Consider the following 24,450-nt stretch of genomic DNA (forward strand, 5'->3'; position numbering starts at 1 on the left):
AATACACAGGGGAAAACACATCACATCAGCCTGGATTTTTCCTGAACGTTACTCTTCCAATCTTACCAGAAGCAGCACTGAAATACAAATGAGATGCAGCAGCAGCTGAAGAATGGACAGAAGCATTAATTTCTCCTGGGGAGTAGACACACAAGCTTTCAGTAAGCCCCATTGAAAGAAAATGCTGCGTGGGACCAAGGGAACCAAGACAGGCTCTGATTTGCATTTCAGTGTAAAGTGTTAGTACCACAATTATATTGGTCATACAGACATTATTAAAAAGAGCGGATAAAATCTGGAAACTTTTCCTGAACTTCTTTGCTTTCAAAGACAGAATTTCTGGCATTTGTTTTGGTATCGGTACTACTGATACACAACCCGCAAACAAATCTTCAGCTGTTTGTGCTCACGTGACAAATGAATTTGCAATCTCCAGGGATTAGCCAGGTCAAGTGGTGGCCTGAGAATCTGCTTTGATACACAGGTCAGTTACAGATGATTGGTTTGAGCACTGGTTGGAGCAATATTCCCCAGTATCAACCACCTGGTATTCAGAAGCACTCCTAAGGGAATCCTGAATGAACCTGAAAAATGCAGATGCTCCCGTCCAACTGACCAGACTGAGAGCACCCCTCCTCCACCTAGGCTTGATAAAGCCATCCATGAGAGCAGCAGCTCTGACATAACTCCCCTCTGTTGACCCTGAGAAACTCTTTTCACAGCTGGAGACCTCCTCAGCTTTTGCTTCGGCTGTGGAGGCAACACCTTCCCTGCTGAGCGATAAGGGAACACATGGAATAAAGAGATTGGTGGGTGGTCTGAATATAGAGAATCCTCTGCTTCTTCCCATACCTTCACCTCTACCCTCCCCCAAACATTAACACCCTTGCACTGCCTGGTCCCAGGAGAAAAGAATCTCTCCTAAACATTTGACTTTAAAAGGTAGGCCTGCACAACTCTGCAGCTTTGTTTTCTTCCTGGGGAAAAAAAAAAAAAAATAAAGAAAACGAAAGAAATGGGAATAAGTCTAACAAGCAATTTCAAGGAGAGGTGCAGTCCTCTCAGGTGATGTCATAGTTACTACAAGTATGGGTTTAAGTAGTTTCCATGCATTTAAAACTATGTCACAAGAGTGCTGCTTTTCCAGCTGCTCTCTTCAGTTACAGTAGCAGGGGAGTACAGTCACCACAGTGACTAGCACCATCAACTCCGAGGACTGAAGTGATGAAGAACTCATACTACCCATATGGGAGGGCAATACTTTCAGCAATTAAAAATCAACATAATCAGATAGCACGCATAGCTGAAAACACTCTAAAAAACTTAGAATACCCTTAATTTAGGAGCACTATCCTAAGGTAAAACTCATAACAAAACAATCAGATTTTTAAATCATCAGTGCTAGCATCTTATACAGTTACATGCTGTTCTCGCAAGACTCATCCATGCAGTTTTGCATTCCAATTCATCCTTGAAAAAAGACACACCAAGAAAGCAAAAATTGAAGGCAAACAGCTAGATCAACACACTAACTCCTTATCAGTTCTCTGCCCTACATCCCTATGAAGGCTTCCAGCACCGTTGCATGAATTAGGAAAGTGAACTTCAAACAAAGAACAGGGCAAAATACATGAACCCAGAAATGCAATATTATTTTCAGTAGTGACAGAGATTTAAAAGGTTAATCTATTTGTCTTATATTTGCCCCTGTATTCTCTTCCTTGCCTATCTTCTACTTGTAGCTCAGCAATACGTGTGGTTCTGCAGCATTGCAGCTACTGGCAGAGTCACACAAACATTGCAAACATTAACGCTGCCCAGTGGGATGCACATGCCATATCTACACAGAAGTGGAAAGACACGTCCATATCCAGCAGATCAAGAGTTCCCACTTTTCTGAGCATTCCCTGCACAATCTGTCTCTATTATTGCCTTGGAACTCGCAGCTGGTCGGGGTAAATGGCTTGAAGGCCCTTTTGTTTGTTCATCTATTTCTCCCAAATTATGATCCACATCAGGAAAGGTCAGACAATTGAATTGTTCTTGCTAGAACTCCAGGGTTGCCCAGTTATTATGTTACGCACATGCTTTCATCATTCTCTTACGTTCACTTGTGAGCAGAGCTCATACCAGCCCAGGTTGAGTAGCTCTTGCATTAAACTACTTGTGTGGTGGGGCCCGTCTCTGCAAGGCCCCAGAGAGAACTGCTTGGTTTCTCTGGTTTGAGCTCTGCCTTCGGGATTTTGTGGAGCTGATTTACCTGTTCACTTAACTGTTTAACAGGTTGGTGATGGGATAAGTGGAGACAAAAAGTAAATGTCACATATCTAAAGGGTGGGTGTTAGGAAGATGGGGCCAGGCTCTTCTCAGTGGTGCCTGGTGGCAGGACATGGGGCAATGGTCACAAGCTGGTGAACAAGAGGTTCAGTGTGAAGATAAGGAAGAACTTCTTTACGATGAGAGTAACAGAGCACTGGAAGGGGCTGCCCAGGGGCATGGTGGAGTCGCCATCTCTGGAGACTTCCAAGGCTCGCCTGGACATGTTCCTGGGTGATGTACTCTAAGTGATCCTGCTCTGGCAGGGGGGGTTGGACTAGATGATCTTTTGAGGTCCCTTCCAACCCCTAACATTCTGTGAATCTGTGCATTTTCCCCTCTGTCTTACTCTTTCAAACTCGTGCCTAAATTCCAAGCTCAACTCTTTTCACTGGCATTTGGAAAATTCATATGAATGCTTAATGGGCTTCTGATTATTAAATGAACTGTTTTCTTTAATCAACAAGCAAGCAGTTACAATGCAAAGTTCTAGAAATTCTTTTGTGTGTAATTTATTTTAATATGGAATTTTACTCACATTAATAAATATGGTAATATCTATACCCAAAATGACACCGCAAATATTTTAACAATGACTACACTTGGACAGTCAGCAAGTTTGGCACTCGTGGGGTCAAAAAAAAATTCTAACTTGTATTCCTTGATTAATGTGCATTTTAAATATTTCTTAAATAGTAGCAATAAAAAAAAAAAAGTACTACCGATATGGATCAAGACACTTAAGATGCAAGTCCTATCAAATTCTTAATTTCACTGGTAAAAGCAAAACCATCAACCAACCCCTGATTTCTCCTCACAGTAACTGTAGATTCACAGAATTACTTTACTGACATTGTTATCTATTTACAATAAGGAAAGATTTCATATGCTTTCTGGAAAATTTAGTACAGATTGGCAAGTTAAAATGGTAGAGCTCTGGATAGAGAACAAGTAGCTAAGCCTGCATGGTGAGCAAGTGCAGCAAGGTTTTGTATTTGTGCTCAGGGGTTCTTTATGGAAGAAAAGGAAGATTTCCCTTCAGTGCTGTGGTCCTATTTCTCAAGCCTTTTAGAAGATAGCAACTGTGTCTCATTCATGCTTGATGTTTTGATTACTGACCTGATGTTAGCTGACTTCACCTTCAGGTCATTCCAGCGCTGATTCATGTCATCAAGCCGGTGCTGGAGCAGAGCAGCTTCCTCAGAGTTTCCCAAGGCTTTCACCATCTTCTGTCTGTTTCCATCAATGCTTTTAAAGATGTCATTGTGGGCATCAATCTCAGCTTGGATGTCCTGAAATATCACCAAGAAAAGGCCAAACATCTTAGTTCTCTAAATAAAGGAAGATAGAGCTTATTCTAATTAGTATTCAGAAACACTGGGACAGAGCACACAGACTTTTTTGAGTGACTCTGAAAAGAGATGCAGAGAGGAAAACCTGCAACTCTATTAACATCACTATAAAAGGTCTGGCTTTCCCAAATGTGAAGAAAGGAGTTCAAAAGTCCTCCTCGTCTGTGAAGCAGGACTTAGAACTGTAAACTCTAAGTTCTCTGCATGTTATGGACCACTGAAGGTAACTAATTGTCTACTGTTCTCCCACACATTTCACACAGTGCAGCATTTGCAAACGCACTAGAAATCGTTTCCTGCTCAGAAATTACACATCCAGCCTTAGCTGTGTTGTCTCTTTCCTCTTTGAAATAAAACATAACAGAAATCTTATATAGCTCAGTGAAATCTGATTTCTCTGCAGTGCTTTAGGTCACATGCAATGAAAGCCTTTAACTACAATCTATGTCCTTAAACTGCAGCTAAATGACTACAGCTACCACAAGCCCATTCCTAAACTACTGTACACCATAGTCTGCAATATATGGAGAGGTAGATATAAAACAGCAGGGTGTATTATAATGTGAATTTCATAGTAAATACTGATTAGAAAAAGAAGTGTTTCTGATTTCAATTCAGCTTACTCATTTCCCCTCTGCTTAGAAATTAAACACATTTTATTCTCTGATTTAACAGCTGCCTCAAGAAACACGTTGTAGATGTTGTCATCTAACTGAGCACAGTATTCTTTCCGACAGGCATAAGAGCAAACAAAACTTCCTGCATCACCTCCAATGCTTTCTAGCATCTGTACATCTATGCATACTGCCACAGAGCAATGTAAATGTGGGGAGAGCCAGGAGGTGTACTGGCTGTATCAAAAGGATTAATCAGTGAAGATTGTGACAGCATCTTGACACAGATGTAAACAAACTTCTTTTGCAAAGGAAGAAATTCAGTAACTGGAGTAAGGATACAGCTGGAGAAGTGGGGGAAAGAGAAACAGAGAGGGAAAAGGAGGGGGGAGCAGAAGAGAGAGGTAGGGAGCCATCAGTGAAGCACTGGGTCTCCGGCTGAGCTACTAGGTGACTTTGGACAGCTACCTATTCTTTGCCCTGTTTTACTACTTTAAAACAGGTTAAAAGACACTTTTGCTGTCTTTAAGCCATCCTGATAAGAATCACCATTCTGAAAATAGACACAGGCAACAGCATTTAAAATGAAAAACTGAAATGGAAGTGTCTGATGATCAACAAACCCAAATAAGACTGCTTACTCATCAGTTAAATCAGATGCTTATCTGAAAACTTTGCAACTCCTGTCCTCACGCCTCCAACACACAAGCAAAACCAGTGAAAACCAGCTCAAGTCCACACAGCAGGAGATACAACCACATACTGCAGTTACAATTTTAATTGCACACTACTCTGTGCTACTGAAGTCTGGTGGTCATGTCAAATCCATTCTATGGCTCTTTGAAGTTACAAATGAAAACTTCATTGAAAACAAATTGATCTCTAATCTTCCATTCTATAATCACAATATTAATTCTAAAGTTATTGAGAACCTTTATAAAACATTCTAGCTTTGATTACATTTGAGAGGACACTTAAGCACAATTGCTCAAAAATGTTTCATTCAAAATGGGTTTGATTCTTGCATTTGCCAGCCATCATGTTACATTAAGGCACAGTAAATCTGTTTGTATTCTTCAGTCCCATCTGTGACGGCCATGTTGTAACAGCTCCGTTTAAAGCATCAACTTTGGTGATTATCTTTTCTTGTCTGATTTCCATTTTCCAGGAAGGAAAAAAAAAAAAAAATAAATGTACTGGCAGCTGACGGATAAACCAACAGGACTGAGGAGGAGTCCTCTCCAAAGGGAGAGAAATCCAAACATGTCTCATATCACCATGCATATGGAAGAAAGTACAGCAGGAAGGTAGGATCTGAGAGATGGGTAATGACAACAGATGGACACTAATAATAACATGAAAGATCTTGAAGATTTTTATTCAGGTATTGTCCTCTTTTGGAAGGCTAACAAGGATGATGGGCTCCCATCTTCTCCTAAGATTATTGCAATTGGTAGCAATCTCCTTTACTCACTGTGTTACCATAAATCTTTCAATTCTTAGATGTGTAAACATGTTGTAATTGTTTTCCCTTAGAATTTATTATTATTATAAAGTGGGAGGAAGAACTCTCTCCATTCTGTACACATGCCAATTCATGTTCATCCTGATGTATTATTTCTCGGTCATTGATTCTCCATATTCATCTCTGTTGTCCTCTTACCCTTGTTATTATCCTTGCCCAGGACCTAACTATTCAATTTTTGGTACTTTAAAAGCAATTACAAACACTTCCCTATTATCACGTGGAAGATCTCATGTCCAGAGTCACAGGAGCAGCACACTGGAGGATGCAGGAGAACAAGGGGGGAAAATTCTATTGCTTTTGCCACATAAAAAGAGGGACACAACCATGAAACACTGTCATTCTTAGCCCAGTGCAAAGGGGATGTGTGCCAGAGTGCTCTCCCAGTATATGCAAAACAAAGTAAAGGGGAAAACACCTGACAGAATCCACTGCCAACAGAGATTGAATTTGTTTCAGCAAGAAGTCATAGTTTTTAAATTGTAGTTACATAGGTTTATCAATTTAACTTTTGGAGGTATTACTATAGAGATGCCATATATTGCTAATTTTATGAATATTTATGTGCACATATCTGTTAAACTGGATTGATAATTTATTGGTATGAAGTCAACAGATCTGTTTGCACGCCCAAGTGTTTGCAGGATTAAGGTTCTAAATTAAAGGAAAGCTCTTTGAGGAAAGAATTCTTCCTGTGTATAAATCAAGGTGCAAGAATCAAAGTTTTGAAAGATAGAAATGAAAAGAAATAATTAGGTTAACATACTTATCTACTTCACCCTAGCCAGGCTGTTAGAATATTGCCACTTTCCTTAAATCCCTTTAAAGAATTAAGGTCAAACTGCTGCCTGTCTTTTCCACTTTTGTCTGGTGATTTCAAAATCCCCTCATCTCCACTCTGAACCTCAGATTTCTTTGCTTCTCTCCCTCTTTACCCCTCTCATGGTGCATGATTTACCTGCAGGATTCAAGCCTTCATTTTGTGCTTGGCTCTGATTTTAAAGCTCATCTCCATAATAATAAAATTCCTTCTTGCTTTAATTTCAATCAAATAAAATACTAAATTATAAGATCATGACAAGTGGAAATGCATGTGTCTTTAAAGAATGTCTAAATGTGGTATGACTAATGCTATAGATGGCAATTGTGAAAAGGACCCAAAGACACAGCTGACTCCAGCTGGAGTTGCTCACGGAACAACCCAAAGGCAGATTAGAGTGACTTGTCCAGCATAAAACAAAATACATGACAAAGACTTGAACAGAATCAAACTTTGTGACTCCAACTGCAAGGTCAACCAGCGATCAAACTTTCTTTTTCCTTCCTACAGACTGCAAGAATAATTAAAAAAACTTACAATAGTAAAACATAAATTTTAAATAAATAAATCCCTTAGAAAGACAAAAACAACCCCTCAAGCTGAACCAACAGCATTCCCATGATGATGAGCATTCTTCTGCCTTTCTTCTGAATGGTGAGTCATGAGTGTCTCCAGTTAACTCTGCAACTTCCTAAGCTGTAAGCATAATTACTTCTACTCATGTTTTTCTGAATTTTGTTTATACTGTCTTCATTGGCACATTGGCACTAACACAGGCAAAACACTTTGCTCTCTAAAGGGGCTGAACCTTCTGTTGAAGGCAAAAATATGACTGGTGGAAGAAAACTGTGACATTTCCACACCAAAATTAAAGTGGAAGAAAGAATGTATTTTATAACACGGAGAATGTTACTCTATTCCATTCTCATAATGAAAATCCTGAACTGAAAATAATAACCGAATAACAACTGAAAATCCTACAGTACTTGAGCTTTATGATGCAAAGATCAGAAAGACCACAGAGCAGGGATGGCAAGTTATGGCACACAAACCACACGTGGCTTGCAAGCCATGGACTTCCAGGTCCAATGCTGATGCTGTGCCACAAGACTGGTGGCATTTTGCACTGGCACACAGACTGCTATGTAATTTTAATCCCCAAGTACAAGCCACAGAACAGGCAAACTGTTCTGGCTTTTGAACCACATGAAGATCTTAGGAGGAGTTACAGGTTGAGGCTGACTCCTCTTGAGTGAAAAATAGCTTGAAAAATCTGAATTTTCCCCAACAAAGGCTGCTCCTGGGGTATTCTGCCAGGACAGTTTTGTACTTAGTCCACCCAATACAAATCATGTCTTTGACTGCAGTAGGACAGCAGATTTGGTTCAGATACAAGGAGCTACAAGTCCCACAACTGCCCGTTGCCTTCACTGGCAATACTGAAGTCAGTAAAGACATAGTTATAGAAATGCTGCACCTGCCTCTTTTAGAGGTCAAGAATAAAAGGTGATGACTGCTAACCCAAGTATTTGCAGAAAACTCTTCCAGCTGGAACAGCTGGAACAAAAACATCAGTGCCAACCAAAGGACATGACTATATGCCACAGGCATCAGCCAGAACATCTTTCTTTGAGGTCTCACAGCAGGCAGCAAAGGAATGGATTTTTTAATTTTTTTTTTTTTTTCCAAATAGCAGATTGTTTAGTCTATATTGAACCAGATAGGTTTTACTCCTGCTGCCAACTGCCTCTGGGAACATTGCTGTGTCAGATGCTCCCTTCAGCCTCCACTTCACTCTGAGCTTTTCACTTTCTGATGACTCTTAAGGAGGGAGTAAAAATTAGGGCATGATAGACGGTATGGACGCGGCCATTGTGAAAGGGAAATGGGACTTTTATTGCTCTCTTCCTTACAAATGCTGAGGGTAGCAGGGAGAGAATGATGCTGTTGCAAAAAGAGATGGCTAAAAAAAGAAAGTGTCTGAAGAATCCAGGTACTCATCTCATCCAAAGAGCATCTCTGGTGTCAGAGGACAGAACTTTAAAAAGGCTCATCCCATCTGCTGTTTCAGAGACCTGCAGTGGCAGCTGCTGTTAAGCAATCAGCTGATAATGAATTCACATTCAGAAGAGCAGTACTCATGCAAAATCCTTGGGCAGAATTGCCATTATCATAAATCCACTGGTGGCAGAAGTGTGTATAAAGACAGACATTAAATCTCTCTGAAGTGTCATACACAGACCACACTGGGTATCACTACAGCCACTGTGACTATAGTATAAGATTGAAGCAGTTCATAAAAACTATTGGCTTTAGATAAGAGAGAAATCTAATTACTACTTAAGCTTTCATATATTTCACGAAGAAAAAACATTTTCTGGTGGAAAAACCACTTTGGGATATTTTTCACATCAAATTTTCAAATTCTTCTACTAACAAAAGCCTTGCATTGATACTTCAAGTTTCCAGAAAGCTGTCTTAACTTGCAGTTAAACCTAACTGATAGTACCCTAACAGGTGACATACAGCATGGGCAACAGATTTGTTTCATCACAAGAATGCTGATGCACTTGGGAAGGCTGGGAATGCCATCCTGCCTTTGACAACCTCTGTAGCTCCATCGCATCGCACTGACTCAGCATCTGGGGGGCATCATAAATCCTTTAACACTAATTCCAGCAGTCACCTAATTGGGACTGAGCAAAGCCGAAGTGGCCCTGCCCACGCCAGCATAACGTGACTGCTTTTGCACAGAAGGGAGAGCTGGGCAACCTTCTCCAAATAGCACCTGGCTTCTGTATCACCACCACAGTAACAGCGCTCATAATTCTCTCTTTACAACACATATTAAGGAATCCAAAAAGGCTGAAAGTAGTTTGCAAGCCAGGATCGCAGTCACAATGCTGTTTCTCCTGGCAGCACACTCCTCGGTTAGAAAACAGGATGGGTGTGGGGGGAAATCATGAGAGGCAGCATGAAGCAGGGAAAAAGGGGAATTTGCTCAAAAAAATACTTGTTCAACAAACACAGGTTAGAACCTGAGGGCAAATTTCACCAACTAAAACGCTACCTTCCTTCTCCAGCACCACAGCATCCTCCTACACTGTGTTATAAATTTCAGCATACTAAACAATGAATTGACACACTAAGCTTCAAGCCAAAAAAATATGGGAGAGCTGTGAGATCTCCAAGTTTTGCTCTTGCTGAGAACTGCTATGATCAGCTCCTGTGAGACAAAGTAAGAGAGTGGAATATTCAAAATCACAGGGGAGAGCAGAGAGTTTGCAAATGCCAGGACTCATACAGTACAGAAAACATTACAAACACTAGTTTCAAAACTTGTGTCTGAACCACATCACGAAGCACCTCAAAGACTCCAGAATGTGTTCTTCACTTTACAGGCTCCCAGCAGCTATCACAAGAGAGGAGTGAACCCCAGCTGGCAGGCTTGGAGTGAGAGAAGAGAAAAGGATCTACACAGACAAGAAATCATGTCACAAATGTTTTCATGTTACTACTAGCTACACTTTTGGAAGCTCATGCTGGTGGGATACTGAACAGTATCTGTCTCATTAGCTCCAAAGTCTGATACTGTAGGAAAGTAGAAATAAGAATAAAAAACCTAACAGACCCAAACCAGTTCACAACAGTCTTCTGAGAATCTAGGCTTCTTACAGTTTTTAACTGAACCAAAATAATTGCACAAACCTAAAACTGAAACAAAGTAGCTTAATCTTATTTTATGAAACGTTTAAATTCATTTAGTAATACTCATTATACCACTGTTCAGGTGACCAGTACTGATTTGTATTAAAAAAACATACTGAAGGTTAGAGCTTGAGGATAGAAAACCACAGAATCAGGCTTTACAATCTACTCTCCTGCTTTGTGACAACAGTATTTTTTTTTTTGTATTAATGTGTAATTAAACTATGTAATTAAACATATGTTTTCTTACCGACTTTGGTCTTGCAAGGACACAGGAAGTTTATATAAACATTATATTAAACAAAATATAATACATAAAGCCAAGTCAAAGGTTGTTACAAACTTATGATCCAAGTTTCACTGGAAGTGCTGACAATTTGATGAAAACAATCTGGTTTATAACTCTCTTATAAGTCTCCTGTCTCCTGCTAATCAGCACAATCACTGCAAAGCCAAGTCTCCTGCCTCTCAGTGTTCCTGTTACCAAATGTCCGGGTAAGAGAAAGAGTAACTAACTTGAACAAAAGAACAACAGATGAAACCATGGAAAAAGCTGTACACTCATGGGAAGCAATTCTACAAAAGCTATCATGAGATCCTCCGGTTTGACTAAGGTAGCATTCAACAAAAGTTAGCAGTAAACTGTGGAGCACTTCCTTTATGTTCATAGTGAAGTAAGGTCACAGGCATCCTGGAAAATCCCCTTAATACTCTTGAAAGTCCAAACATTTCTATCATTTCCTTTAAAAAAAGAGCTGACCACAGTCACAGCAAATGCTCTAAAACTAGTCTTATAGGATCTGAAATGTCAGATGGGAAGAATCATTAGACTTCCCTGTTTGAGAGGTAGTCAGTCAGGGGTCACGTGAGGACCCTAACAAAAACACAGAGAAACACTTAAGTTTAACATGAAGCTGCTCTTTTTATTGAGTGTTTTTCAAAGCCATAAGTATATGAAACTGCTTATCATACCTTTTCAAATTTTGTCAGCAGCTCACGTAAGCTGAAGGTCAGGCCAATCATCATCAAGCGTCCCCCGCAGCCTACATTTTCCTCATATGTCCTCCAAGCCAGGTCTAGAGCCTTCAGAAGGTTTCTCTCTTTTTGCACCTATACTGTCCCAAAACTCTCTGCAAGCTCCTGCGCATGCCCCTCTGCTGGGCTGTGTTCCCCTTGGGGCAGATCATGCAGAACCATCGTCCCAGGCCGGGCACCTGGGCACGAGCTGCTGAAGCCGGGCGATGCTCCTTGCAGATTTAACCTGGCCCCATGGCGCTGTGGGGATCTCCTCGTCTCCACGCCTAGCCAGGACAGCCTCCAACTCACCTTGGCACTGACCTGCAGGCTCCACGTGCTTCTTGCAGGCCTCAAGCTCAATGTTTGGTCTCAATGACACCAAGCAATAGAAGCTATACTCTGCTAGTATATGATGGATACAAAGGGAAGGGAGGAGCAAGTCCTTCCATGTTCCTCCATGCAGAAGAAAAAAAGAAAGAAAAAAGAAAAAAAGAAAAAAAACTCCAGAGAATATTCTGTTTATATGAAGCACCAAAAGTCAACTTTTCAGAGAAGTCAAAGCAGGATGAGGCACACTTCAGCCTAGGAAACACAGCAGAGTGACCAGACAGGAGGCCACCTCTCCTCTCTCTGTCTTCCTCAAAGCTAGGCACCAGTGGGCTGGTGTTGCTATGGCAGTAACCAAGCCACCTCCAGCTCACTTCACTTTGTCTGGGAGATGCTTCACGACATAACAGCCAAGTCCCATCAAAAGAAATCTAAAAAGTCACCTTCTTTGCTTTGGCAAAAAAAAAAAAAAAAAATCTCCAGCAAACTGCTGCAACCTCCAAAGCCTTCGCTGGGGATCTCCTCCTTTGGTCCTGCCTGTTCTGACAGCCGTGTGGTAATCTATCCCCAGCATTTGTTTATTATTGTAACCAGCATCCTCCCTTCCAGCAGCCCTGGTGCTGCTCTGCCGCCAAGCACACTCCCCCTTCCTGGAGGCCTCCCCGCTGGACAACCACCGCCATCCCTACGGCCGCGGAAGCCCCAGACCACAAAAAGCCCTCGCTCATCCCTCTCCCTTCCCTTCAAAAGTAAAGGCAGCTATTTGGTCACCAAACAGGTTTTGGAGCTGTGAAAGCAAGGGGTGCTCCACAAAGCCTCCAGACACGATGGGTTCATGAGGGCGGGCTGGCGGCGGGCAGATTGTTTTCACAGGAGGCTTTTCCCTCCTCAGGAAACCTGACACCCCGAGGGTGGCTGTGAGGAAACCGCTCCACTTCACACCATCCGCGCTGGAAACCCCGCGCCCACCTGAAGGCCGAGTTAAGCTGCTATTCATGTACAGCCACACATTACTCAAGTGCCAAAAAGAGTTTCAGTAATAGTTGACAGCGAGTTGGAAACTGTGTAATTAAAACCAAACCAACAATCCATGACTTGCAAAACCCGTTGTAACGATTGCTCCTATGACCACGTTGGGAATCACGTGATGCTTTTACTTTCTTTTTAGTTCACCCATTATTTGAAGCACCAATAAAGTCACCAATAACACAACTGTCTTAAAAATTATTCTGAGCTAGTGGGCTATAGCCATACAGCCAATGTGGGTCCGGATGTTGAGACTAAACGATGGAGAAAAATAAATAAATATTGGGAGTTGCAGGATTTTTTGCTTATTTTATTTGTGCTTTGCCAGGTGTCTGTATGTTTTACGTAGGCTTATCACACAAACTGCAGAAGTGCTTGCAAAATAAACCAGGAGAAGTTTTCCAAATAAAGAAGCAGAACTAGACCAGCTTTACTGCACAACTAACCGGTAAGCACAAACTCTCTCAATTTATTACACTGCTTATGGGAGCAAAAAGCCCAGTTATTAATGCAACAGTATCCAAAATCACATTCCGATACTGTTCTTTTCTAAATTAACCACTCACAGAAGGAAAATAACACAGAGTGAGAAAGTAAAACCATCCTGCAAGAGATTTAACTACAATCTCTATTTCACAATCTCTCTTTTCTTCTCCTGCAAGACAGACACAAAGTTTGGATCCCAATTCACATACATACTAAGGCTTCTTTTTGCTTCTGCTGCAGAAAAAATACCCCTTGCAAACCAGGAAGAAAACAGTATGTAAATCCACTTCAGAGGTGCTAGTGCATATCAAATGAAAATGGGTGTCAGGCTAGATTATAATGAAGCTTCATAGCTCCAGGACTGTATCCACATAGACAACATTAATTTTTTGTTTATTCTCAGGCTTCATACTTAGATAACTCATTTTCCAATTTTCTGTTGTCATCAAAAAAATCATACATTCTTGATCTTTCAGTACTATTAGATGTAAAGGTAAATGCCCTCTGAGGTGAACAGGTACCATTTTGTATAATTCTGTAAGAGGTTAATGAATATATGTGTATATACACAGTGTTAGATCAATGCTTCAAATAAAACTGCTCTGCAAATTATAATGAACAACAACTTTTCAGCAGCCCTTTCACATGAAAGCACACTGTAGTATTTGATAAAATTTTACACTTGTAGAAAAAAAGTAAAATACAGTAACTGAAATAAGCTCTATAATGGCATATATTTAATATAGCCTGTAAACATAATGATAGTAGTTTTGTAGACATGACAATGTAGGTTCCACAAAAAAAAAAAAAGTTATCCTGTTGCCTCTGGAAGGAAAAATATCTGAACAACCTAGAGATGATCTTACACAGACCTCTAAAGTTCAGTTTCAGAAAAGATAAAAGTATTTCAGACTCTAATTTGCAAAACAAGATTAAGTATGTGCAAAGACACTATAAAGAATTTGCTTCATACTTGAGATGATGTGCAAAAAATGGAAGAAAAAACGTCATAGTAAGCACAATCTGACTTTGCAATACAAACTAAAGAAAGGATAAAAGATTTTCTTTTTGTAGAAGAAAAACGGAAAAATAAACAGCAGCAAGAACCTTAACAGTAAATGAACGAGGTTGTTTACACACAGAGCATACATCTTTCTAACCTGACTCACAATGAGTAACAACAAAAAGACAAAAAGAATAGTGACACTTGTGCAACTCAAATGTAAAGGATGCAGGGGTCAATAGGTGGTTACAGCAAATCAATACATCCTGGTTTCACTCAGTACATGTCGCTTCAGGCAGGAACACAAAAAATCCTTGTGCTCTTTTCCCCTGCTTTGCAAAATACCTGGTGTCAATCTGATCAGACCAGGAGAGTGAGCTGCCCTCTCCCTTCTACAGCACTAACAATTGAACCCAACACCAGAGTTTTACTGCCCAGAGCTCTTCCAGCACCACCTCACTGATAATTCTGCCAGAAGCCAAATCAGCATACCACTGCAAGGAACAAGAATTCATCAAGACAGACGGACAAATAAAGCTCTTACAATAAAGCTAAAAAATCATCATGATAAGACAAAAGTCACATAAATACGATGGCCCAAATTACCAATCAGGTATCTATTAAAGTGTTAACTACAGTGCAGATTATTAATTATATGAAAGGGTTTGCAGAGTCCCTAGAGCTTAGAGCCAAGGCACTGCACTGGTTTGACTTTTTCTTCATTTCTTTCTTTAAGACTAAAGGGTATCAGTTTGCCTTGGGAAGGTATTTTTACAGGGAACAACCAGCCACATTCAGTGGTCTGCACTGTGCAATGGCTGCAATATTTGACAACAGCTCTGCATTAAGTAAGCACAGATAAGACTGTGGCTTTCCTCAGAATATGAGGTATAAGACAAGACTTAGAATTTCAAGAATGACTTTTGTTTGGATTCCAAATGAGATAATGTAGTCTTGGCAACAAGTAATTTGGCACTGCCATGAAAGATGAGTAAGAGACTGTTGTTTGGTGGTGATTTCTTACCCTCTCCTTTTTAATTTGTTGGGGCAACACATGGCTTTCAGCTTTATGAAGCAAAAATGATTTTCTAATGTTTTGGACCTGAATATAAGCTGTGTGTTTTAATTTATTTGAAATTCCCAGAGGCACCCAGCCGTAAAAGCAGAACACTCCAAATGTACTCAGAACACAAAAACCTAAAGAACATACTTGGAGTATACCTAAATGAGATGAGATTAGATGTCAAAAGGAATTAATGCAGGGAAGTACCACCATGGTATGCTTTACAGGTGTGCAGCCATTAAGAAATTTACTGGCCAAGAAACTGAGACTTAAACTCCACTTATGGGACTGGTCAGAACGTGAAGGTTTCAATCCTGACTCCAATGGACAGAATGAGGGAGGCAGCAGGGATCATGGATGAAATCTGGCATTTATGCCAGGCAGGAATTTCATCATCATGTTGTTACTTCCTAGTTATCACTGGTGATTAAATAAAATGTTCCTACTGGTTGACAGTCTAGAAAGAGGTCAGCAAGGAAGCCTCCTTCTAAGACTGTTAGTTCCCTTTTCTCCTGGTTTTCCCTCTTCAGGTGGGAGATACTGGCGCTTGCTTGCAATAATGACATGGGAAATGAGCAAGCCACAAGGCACCTTATGGTCTGTCTGTCTTTAATAGCATCTTTAACTCTGTTCTCTTTGCACCGAAACAAAGCAAGTTCTCTTTGATGTACATGTTTTTATTAAAAAGGGCAAAAGTGAAAACAGAGTGACAGTCTAGTGGCAATATAACACGACAGACTGCCAAAGCAGCACACTCAAGGAAGAGATTCTAGAGACTGCATTAGCCCGTACCCTGGGTAAGCATCCAGCTTCTCATGTTAAAAACATGAGACTTTCAATACTTCAGCCCAACCTGAAAATGGAATTTTCCTTAAAATTTTCTTGACTGTGATGAGAACAGTTTTCTAGCTCCCTGACAGTTTAGTCTGAGAAAAGGCTCATTAAATCCAGGCATAATACATGGGACAATTAAATATATATCTTTAATTTGTACAAGAAGAGGGGTTTATTTACGTATTTATTACTTTGTAAAGGATACTCATCTCTCAAGATAATGACTCTGACCAATGAAAGGCTGATTACTTCAGTAGTTTTTAGAAAAGAAATCCAAATAGTGGAAAGACTATAAAAATCATATTTCTATTTTGGAGTTTACCATAAATAATTGGCAGAGCAACTTAAATTCTACAGCACTTACTCAGTATCTGTGGATTAAAATCTCATTCAAATAACTTATTGCAGTCTCTTCCTACTTCTACTTCTAAGCAATGGCATTAGACTCAAGTACCTAATGAGGATATAGTGCCATTACAGTTATCCTGCCTATATAATTATGATTTTGCCACACTCCAAGGAGAAGTGCCCAAGCACAACCTTTTCACGCAGTCTTCCTGTATATTATTTTATGCTCTATTATTTTATACCTTGTCTTATATTCTTCGCTAACTAAGTGGCCTTATCTTACAGGAAGGAGCAGTATTGCCTGGATCTAGTTGGTTTGGAAGTTATTTGTGGGTTTTGTTTGGTTTGGGATTTTTTCTTTTTTTTTTTTTTTTTTGTTTTGTTTTGTTTTGTTTTATTTTGAAAGCCACTGAGAACTGAACTCTCCCCATCTAATCACAGCCAAAGAAAATTTCCTTCAGCTGTAAGGGTTTCAATCATAAACTTTTAATTCTGTATTTGAATACTGTCTAGCCATTTGCTATATAAAAACAAATGCATTTTTTATTTCTAGCATAACCATTAGCAAGATGATCTGCCATATTTAAAGAGTACAAAGTATGTCATTTGTATTAATTTAAGTAACTTTTTTATCTCTCAAATCAAAATCCTTATAACATTTATAAAGAAGTGTGCTTTCATATCAGCTTTAACTGCCATAATGGAACAGCCATAAGAAAATCACTCTTGTGAATACAGCAAACGGGTATCTACTAAATAGTTCTATCAAACCACAGGAAGTCAATCTCCTGATCTGGCAAGCAGTACCAAAGTACACCATTCTAACTTACCAAAAAGGTGGAGGTTTTGCTTTTGAAGTTCACTAAAAAAAGATCGATGACACTGGACTACAGGGATGTTCCAGTAACACTTGATTTATTTTTTTTCATGCTGTGGACACTGCAACAAAGTGGTAGCACACAATGCCTCATCAAACAAATTGAGCTATACTTGTTGCTATGAGTGGATAAAAAAAAAGTAGTATCTAAGGGAGGGGTTACTTTAAAAGCCTTTTGACTGATATGACAGGACAACCTTGTCTTCAACTAATCAATTTTCAAACCCTGAGATTAAATCCTAAAAACTAAGCAAAGATTAGGGTTTAAATGTTGTAGCTCAGAAAGACTATTCATTCTTTTCACTAATTGTGTAATGATTACCAGAGCCAACTCTGCAGTTACATAATTTAAATTAATAAATGATATTCATTTTTACCACATCTTATATGTAATGATACCACTGAAGCTGCCAGGTACACTTAATCATTGCATAGGAACATCTTAAGGGAGAACAGAAGCAATTAAAAGTTTCAGAGAGTAACCCTCTAAAATGTAGTTTTGGCTCTTCTGAAGTGAGGTGCTTCAAGGAAGCTGTGTAAAGTGTGCAACAATGGAAGAACATACCACAAAGACTGGAGAAGGGCTATAAGAGTGCAGAGAATTAAATTTCCACAACTCCTGTGTGCAAGTCAAACAGTGCTGTAGGTGTTGCTTAAAGCCCTCATCTATTCATAGCAACCATTTCTAAATGGGGAATCGAAGGGTAAGAAACCACCTTCCTCCTATATGTAGGACAAGTAAGGGAGATCTGCCTCTTTTAAAAATTACAGCAAATCCTTTTCTCTGCTCAGCTGCCTGTTCCCTGGTACCTGGCAAGCATCATGATTTTCAAGTTCATAATTGCCTCCAGGCACCCGTGCTCTGCAGCATCCTGCTTCCCTATGCCTACAACAGTGCTGCTACCAGAAAGGCATAATTGAGCCCAGAATGTTCATACCTGCTATTTTTCTCCTTTTTCAACTCTATCCTATTAAGCATATTTGGCACATCTTTTCCCTTGAGTAAGCTCCTAGTGGCCGCTCTGGCAAGTTACACCCATCATCTCTACGTTGTCCTGTGAAGAATTTGGATGCAGTAATAAGTTTGCATAGCTATCAAGGACTACAGAGAAACACAGTTACAAAATCAAGGTGTGAGAGTTGAAATCTCAAGCACTTTCAGCCAACTAATTTGACTCTATTCCATTTAGTTTCCCAGCATGTAGCTATGTCTCTCTTCTTGATATACACTGTTATTCAGCTAAACAAACGCTCTCAATCATATTTATCTTAGAAGAATCCTCTTTCAAGATTACGTCCTACAAAAAGGAAACAACTTATCTGATTATTACTGAAATCAATAAATGCTTCACTGACAAGAAAAACAGGTGAGCTAAATTCCATAAATCAGGTTGCCACCAAGTGAATAGGACACAGAAGTTCTGCATCATCATGGGCCAGAAAACGAAAGCACAGCAGACCTATGATTAGTCAAAAAAGACCTCTGCATCTTCTTTGGAACTTTATTTCATTCTGTCTGAAAAAAAAAAAACAACTCTTTTGTAACAACAAAGCCACATCTTGCCCTCGCTCCAAACCACTGCTGACATGGGCACAACGAATACAGTACACAGCATCAACATTTGGCTCCAGAGACATAGTGCACAAAATCACTATAGCACTTGAAATACTGTCAGAATTAAAGACACTTTTTAAGAAGTACACATTTTACAGTTTCTAGGAAACTCAGATTTGATCTTTGGTCACAAAAGCTCATACAACTCACTTCATAAACATAAAGGTGATCTCATAGCCTAGACACACATGTAATAAATACTTATATTTTCTAACTGGAAGAAATGTTCTAGGTCATTTGCTGTCTCTTGATTTTTTCACTTGTCATCTTCCTCAGCATCAGAAACTCAAAAGCAGGGTACAAAGGTAAGGGAATACAAGACAATCCTAATAAGCATCTATGACAGTGAAGAATTAGAAGATTCATGAAATAGATAGGTTTATCAGCTTTAAAGTAAATAATCATAAATATGCATTACAGAGTTGACTCATGACTACCACTGATGACTAAGTGAATGCATCCTGATATTAGCAGTTTGGTAGTACAAGCAGCTTTTGAAACTGTCAGAGTATGCAAGCTACACAATTTAAAATTTTTTTAAACGTAGCTAACATGCAAAAAATACAATGTGTATTCAAGGGCTTTCAAGCAGAACAACTATTTTGTGCATCAGAAGGAGAAGGAAAATCAGAGGCATTAGGGTTCATTTGGTTTCCTGTTTCTGAACTTTTAAAATAATTGGATTTTTCTTATTTAGCTTCTCTGTTTTATGTCATACCTAATTTCTTTACCTCTGAACACATAAAAAGAACAATTTATTTTTCTCTAACTGAAGAAGTTACTTAAGTACATAAGTACTTAATAAATCAGTGTTACAGCTAATATAAAAGGTCTTAAAAATTTAAGTTCTGGTCAAGGACTGCAAATGCTCAATGCTGTTAAGAGATTATTCCATTTTGTAGGTGACAAAAAAGGGAAGCATCATTCTCATGTTCATTGCCTAGAAATCAAACACATGGAAGGAACATGAGAGAGATCTCCACATGCAGCAGTGATAGTTTTGTTATTCATATCATTTGATATGCACATGTAATCAGAAATTAATTCACCCTGCTTTAATCAGCACAGCAAAAAAATGGGTAAAAAATGTAATGCAACATTTTATGTGAAAGAATAAAGTCCAAATTGCACAAATCCTGTTAAAAATGCCTTTGTTTTCAAACAAGCTTCCAGAGCACTTTTAAAGCACTATGGAAAACAGAGACAAGCCTCATCCAAAGATCTTAAAATTTAAGAACACCAAATAAAAGACTTCACTTTCCAGAAGGCGTCAAGGGAACCAGTCACTGTATGTTTTCTTGTTGCTGCATTTAAAATCTTATCCCCACATTAAGGCTTCTAACAACCATTATCTAAGGGCTTCCAGGGGACTACCACATGCTTTTCAGTAACAGGATGGTTGACTTTCGTGTCATGCTGCTGATATTTTCTGGCATCTCCCAAAGTAAGTGGTGTTCTCTCTTGCACTGCCTGAATGTCTGTCCTATCATCTTTGCTCTAGGCAGGTTGTCTTGCCCTCAGCTCCTCCAACTCAAGAATTCAATCTCTGAAAGTGATTCCCAGCATCTACCAGACCTGAGAAATGAATGTAAGTCTCAGTAAAAAGCAACTGTTTAGATGTACCTTCCAAAACCATACCATACAGCTCGTACCTCTTTCATTTCAAGGTTCCTTTATGTGACTGCTAGCAGCAAATTCATGTTTGCTTATTTGTCAAACATGCAAAAAATATTTGGTTACTATTTTTCACTGTTTGGTTTTTTTTGTGTGTGTGGGTTTTTTTTTCTGTTTGTGTGTGTGTGTGGTGTTTTTTTTTTTTTTTTTTTTGTTTTTTTTTTGGTTTTTTTGTTTTTAACCTTTCAGTATACTGTGCAGCCCTCAGGTATACTTTTTTTCAGTGTAATTTTTTTCAATGTGTCATGAAGGAGAAACAGGAAGGTTCTTAGCGAAACTCCACCCTCAGTTATTCTGACAAGATAACTCTGAGCTCAGCAAGGTGAGATGAACATGACAGAAAACCCAGTCTGCCTTAGTGCTTGGTTGATAACCACTCTTTCTGTTTGATAACTTACTCCAGTAAACACAGCCACTTTACCAGACTTATTTTCTGGCTGAAGGCTACCCAGTATGAAACCCAGAAAAGCAGACAGATACCAAAGATTCAGCCTGTAGACTTCCCCTTTGGTATCTGTAGCTCTTCTAAGTCAGGCCTCCCACCCCACAAACATATTTTTTTTTTTTAAAAAAGCCCCTCTAGGTGTTCCAGGAATCACAAACCTGTTGCAGGCTGAAGGAGAAGAACTAGCATGAATATTCTCAATATGTTCTCCAACTCTACAAGCTGTTGGCAGTAATCAATGTTTCAAAGGAAACACCCATAGCAGGTGCAAGAACTGGAGCAAATCTGTTTGATTCAAGAGAAGCGAGATGGAATGAGAAAGCCTTAATCATCCTCAAAACCAAAACAAAGAGCAAAGGCCCAAATGGGCTACACTTACCAGCTCTGCCAGCCCCAACACCAGCCTTGTGCAACACTGATGCATGCAACAAATGCTGCTGCCTTGCTCTCGGTGGCACTGTCACCCCCTAGTCTGAGGTAAGCTAAGCCCAGGAAAGCAGGTGCTCAGGGGAGCAGGCACGCATGCAGGACGGGAGGCTGCCAAGGGCTGTCAGCACACTCACACAGAGAGACTTGTAACTTCTTGCTGGGTTCTTCAGTGCTACTGCTGCAAGCATGCTTTCCTTCTGAAATACCCCATCTGACTAATGTTATTAAGCACCAACCAAAATTTCCTCACAGAAGGTTTATCATCTTTTGCATGCTGTGCCATTTTGTCAGCTAAGAGGCTCACATAGAGATCTTATCAATGGCCTGTTGACAAAAGTGAAGAGCATTTACAATTGAAATTATGATAATACAATTTTTACTCTTGAAATAAAATGTAAGCTGCATTATCCATAACTGTGGCTTTAGCTCTGGCTTGAACAAGAAGCTTATTTAAATACAGTGTGCCCAAGGCTTCTCTAGCCCCATTTTACTACTAGTTACTTTGAAGAAACAGGTTTTCCAAATTTATTCAGGCAGAGTTTTCATTGTTTAGCATTGGTCAGAAGCTCCATTTCCACTGAATTATTGTACACCTTTATTATCATTTAACTCTCATTTGAAGTCAAGGACGCCACCCACTTTTCAGAAGCACCTGAGTTTTTGCTGGAGGAAGGAAGCTGGAGATTTACATATAAAAGTATAGAATGGAGGTTAGCTTCACAAGGACACAAGCACTGGGACACCATATAGTATTTGCAACTCAACCCATTTTGGCTTTTAATCAGGTAGCAACTTCTTGAAAGTAGTTTTGGGTTTTTTGCGCTTCACAAAAAATTGGCTGGCACTGAAAAATTTGGGTCACCGTACAGGAAAATTTGAGGAAAAGAGAAGTTTAAACATATCCGTTGCTTTACCTTCATTCGTATTGTGCTTACAAACAATCTGGAACTCTGAAAACCTAGAGAAAGTTTAGCACTTACTGAGGATTCAGATAAAAACTGTTTAATCTTACTTACTGTTTGTAAGTATGATTAAGAAAAAATATACTTGGCTGTCATGCTGGAAGGAGAAAGATACGAGGCCATTATACATGCACTAACATTTGATCCATATAGGATCAGATCCTGTTGGCCTTTAAAAGTCCCTGTGAGGGGAGAAAAGGGAAAGGAATCACATAAAAGAACATAACAGAACAAGAATTTCCATTAAGTTGTGAGGGTGGGAGAACCCACTGCACATTCATCTCTGTGTGGAGTAAATAAGTACCAAAATGGACTTCCTACAGCAGACCAACAGAGAAGAGCAAGAGTATGGCACCAATAAGTCATGTTAGGCAGCATCCATGGTGACCACATACATTTCAAACTCACTGATCCAAACAACGATGAAGGGCATAGGCACTTAAGTGCCTCTTGCATTTCTTCCACCTGTGGCACGCAGTTGGATGAAGGCTGAGAACTGAATTGTCCAGTCGTACATATTCCCAGAACAGGTCTCTTCTGGTGATAGAATTTCCACTTGAGAAGTTTATGCCTAAACAGCCATTCAGTGATAATGCAAAAAAGGTTGAAAATGCAAAATGAAGAAACTCCAGGAAGAAGAAAATGGAAAAAAAAATCAAAACCTGTTCAGCTGAAGAAAGGTCCTGTGTCTTTGGTCTCTGTAGTAAAATCAAGCTGTAAAAATCTCAGAGCAAAAGGAATGAGGCAAATGTGCAAGCTGCACTTCTTTCTAAAGCCTCCACTGCATTTTGCTTGTTCTGCTACAATCTATAAAAATACACTGTTAGTGGAAGTGACTTCTCCAACGTATTAAAGTAATGAGAGAATAGTAATGTAGTGTAAGAAAAACAACAGCAAAACCCCAAAATGACTGTATGCTTGCTAACGCAAGATGAAAATGATGACCTTTCACACTTTGCCATTGTTTCCTTGAAAAGCAATTGAGGGATATTCAGACATACCAGCCTTGAAGAGTTTCTTGAGGTCACTGGCATTCCCCATAGGTCATCAAAGACGAGCTAGCTGTCATCCCAAACCAAATACAAACTGCTCTGACACTCCCCAGTACCTACCAAGGCACAAACAGTATCCACATGTTTGTTCATGCATGGTTTCTCTTCCCTCTGTGCTTCTCACCCATACATAAAAAGAAGGTATGCAGAGAGCAAACAGATTTATGAAGGAGCAGATTTGTTAAAAAACAACCTTGATCATCTGTCAAGGGTGCTGAGAACTTGCAGCTCCCCTTGAGACTGTGGACCTTAAACGCAATAAGTATCTCAGCAAAGCCTAATGTTTATATAACTAAAGCTAAAGCAAACATCAGTGAGAGTCTGTCTGCAAGGAAATGAGCCCACCAAACAATGATATTCTATAGCTCAAAGAAAGTCACTGTAAATGACAAATGCTTCTTTCTATTGTGTTAGACACTTGCAAAAACAAAGACGCCTTCACTGTTATTACTGCAACCTAACACCTGCTAAAGGAATCTGTCCCCTGTAATGGCCTGAGCATTTATCTCCAGTACTTGATAAAAGCTGCATTTTCTGATCTCACAGCTCCCTTGGACTGAGCACTGCAGTGGCTCCAACCACCACAGATTAAGGAATACCTGCATCTGAAACTGAATGAAGTTCTGGACTTTAAAATACACCTTTTGTCTGCAATGCTTAACATGTGCTAGCAGACTTCTACAGAGTAGCAGGGAAAAAAGATTGATGACAGAAACATGAAAAATACTAATTTCTCAGAATGGGGAGGGACAACAGAGTTGAAGTGTTCAACTTTAAAACCCACACACTAGTGCAGAGGTGGGAGCTCTCTTACAGAGGACTGGAAAATAATAGACATCATTAACGAGTAGTAAATTTTTAAAGTTAGTTTTCTCTATATGACTGTTTTCTGTCTGTTTAGGACAACAGAGAGAAGAGTAGTGTTAGCAACTTTGGTCTGAGGTCTTCAGGGAAAGA

At 39.6% G+C, this 24,450-nt stretch overlaps 1 protein-coding gene across 1 annotated transcript in view; it reads right to left on the reverse strand.

Moving 5' to 3' along the window:
* The window catches only part of LOC103773417 (utrophin-like), a gene marked incomplete at its 5' end in the record, with an annotated part of 260,165 nt that overhangs the window by 123,754 nt on the left and 111,961 nt on the right, over positions 1-24,450 (reverse strand). The window contains 1 exon segment of the mRNA XM_008940784.1: positions 3,436-3,608. Within this exon segment, the coding sequence (XP_008939032.1) occupies positions 3,436-3,608 (173 nt within the window).

This window comes from Merops nubicus, unplaced genomic scaffold (assembly GCF_000691845.1).
Source record: "Merops nubicus isolate BGI_N331 unplaced genomic scaffold, ASM69184v1 scaffold875, whole genome shotgun sequence".
NCBI lineage: Eukaryota > Metazoa > Chordata > Aves > Coraciiformes > Meropidae > Merops > Merops nubicus.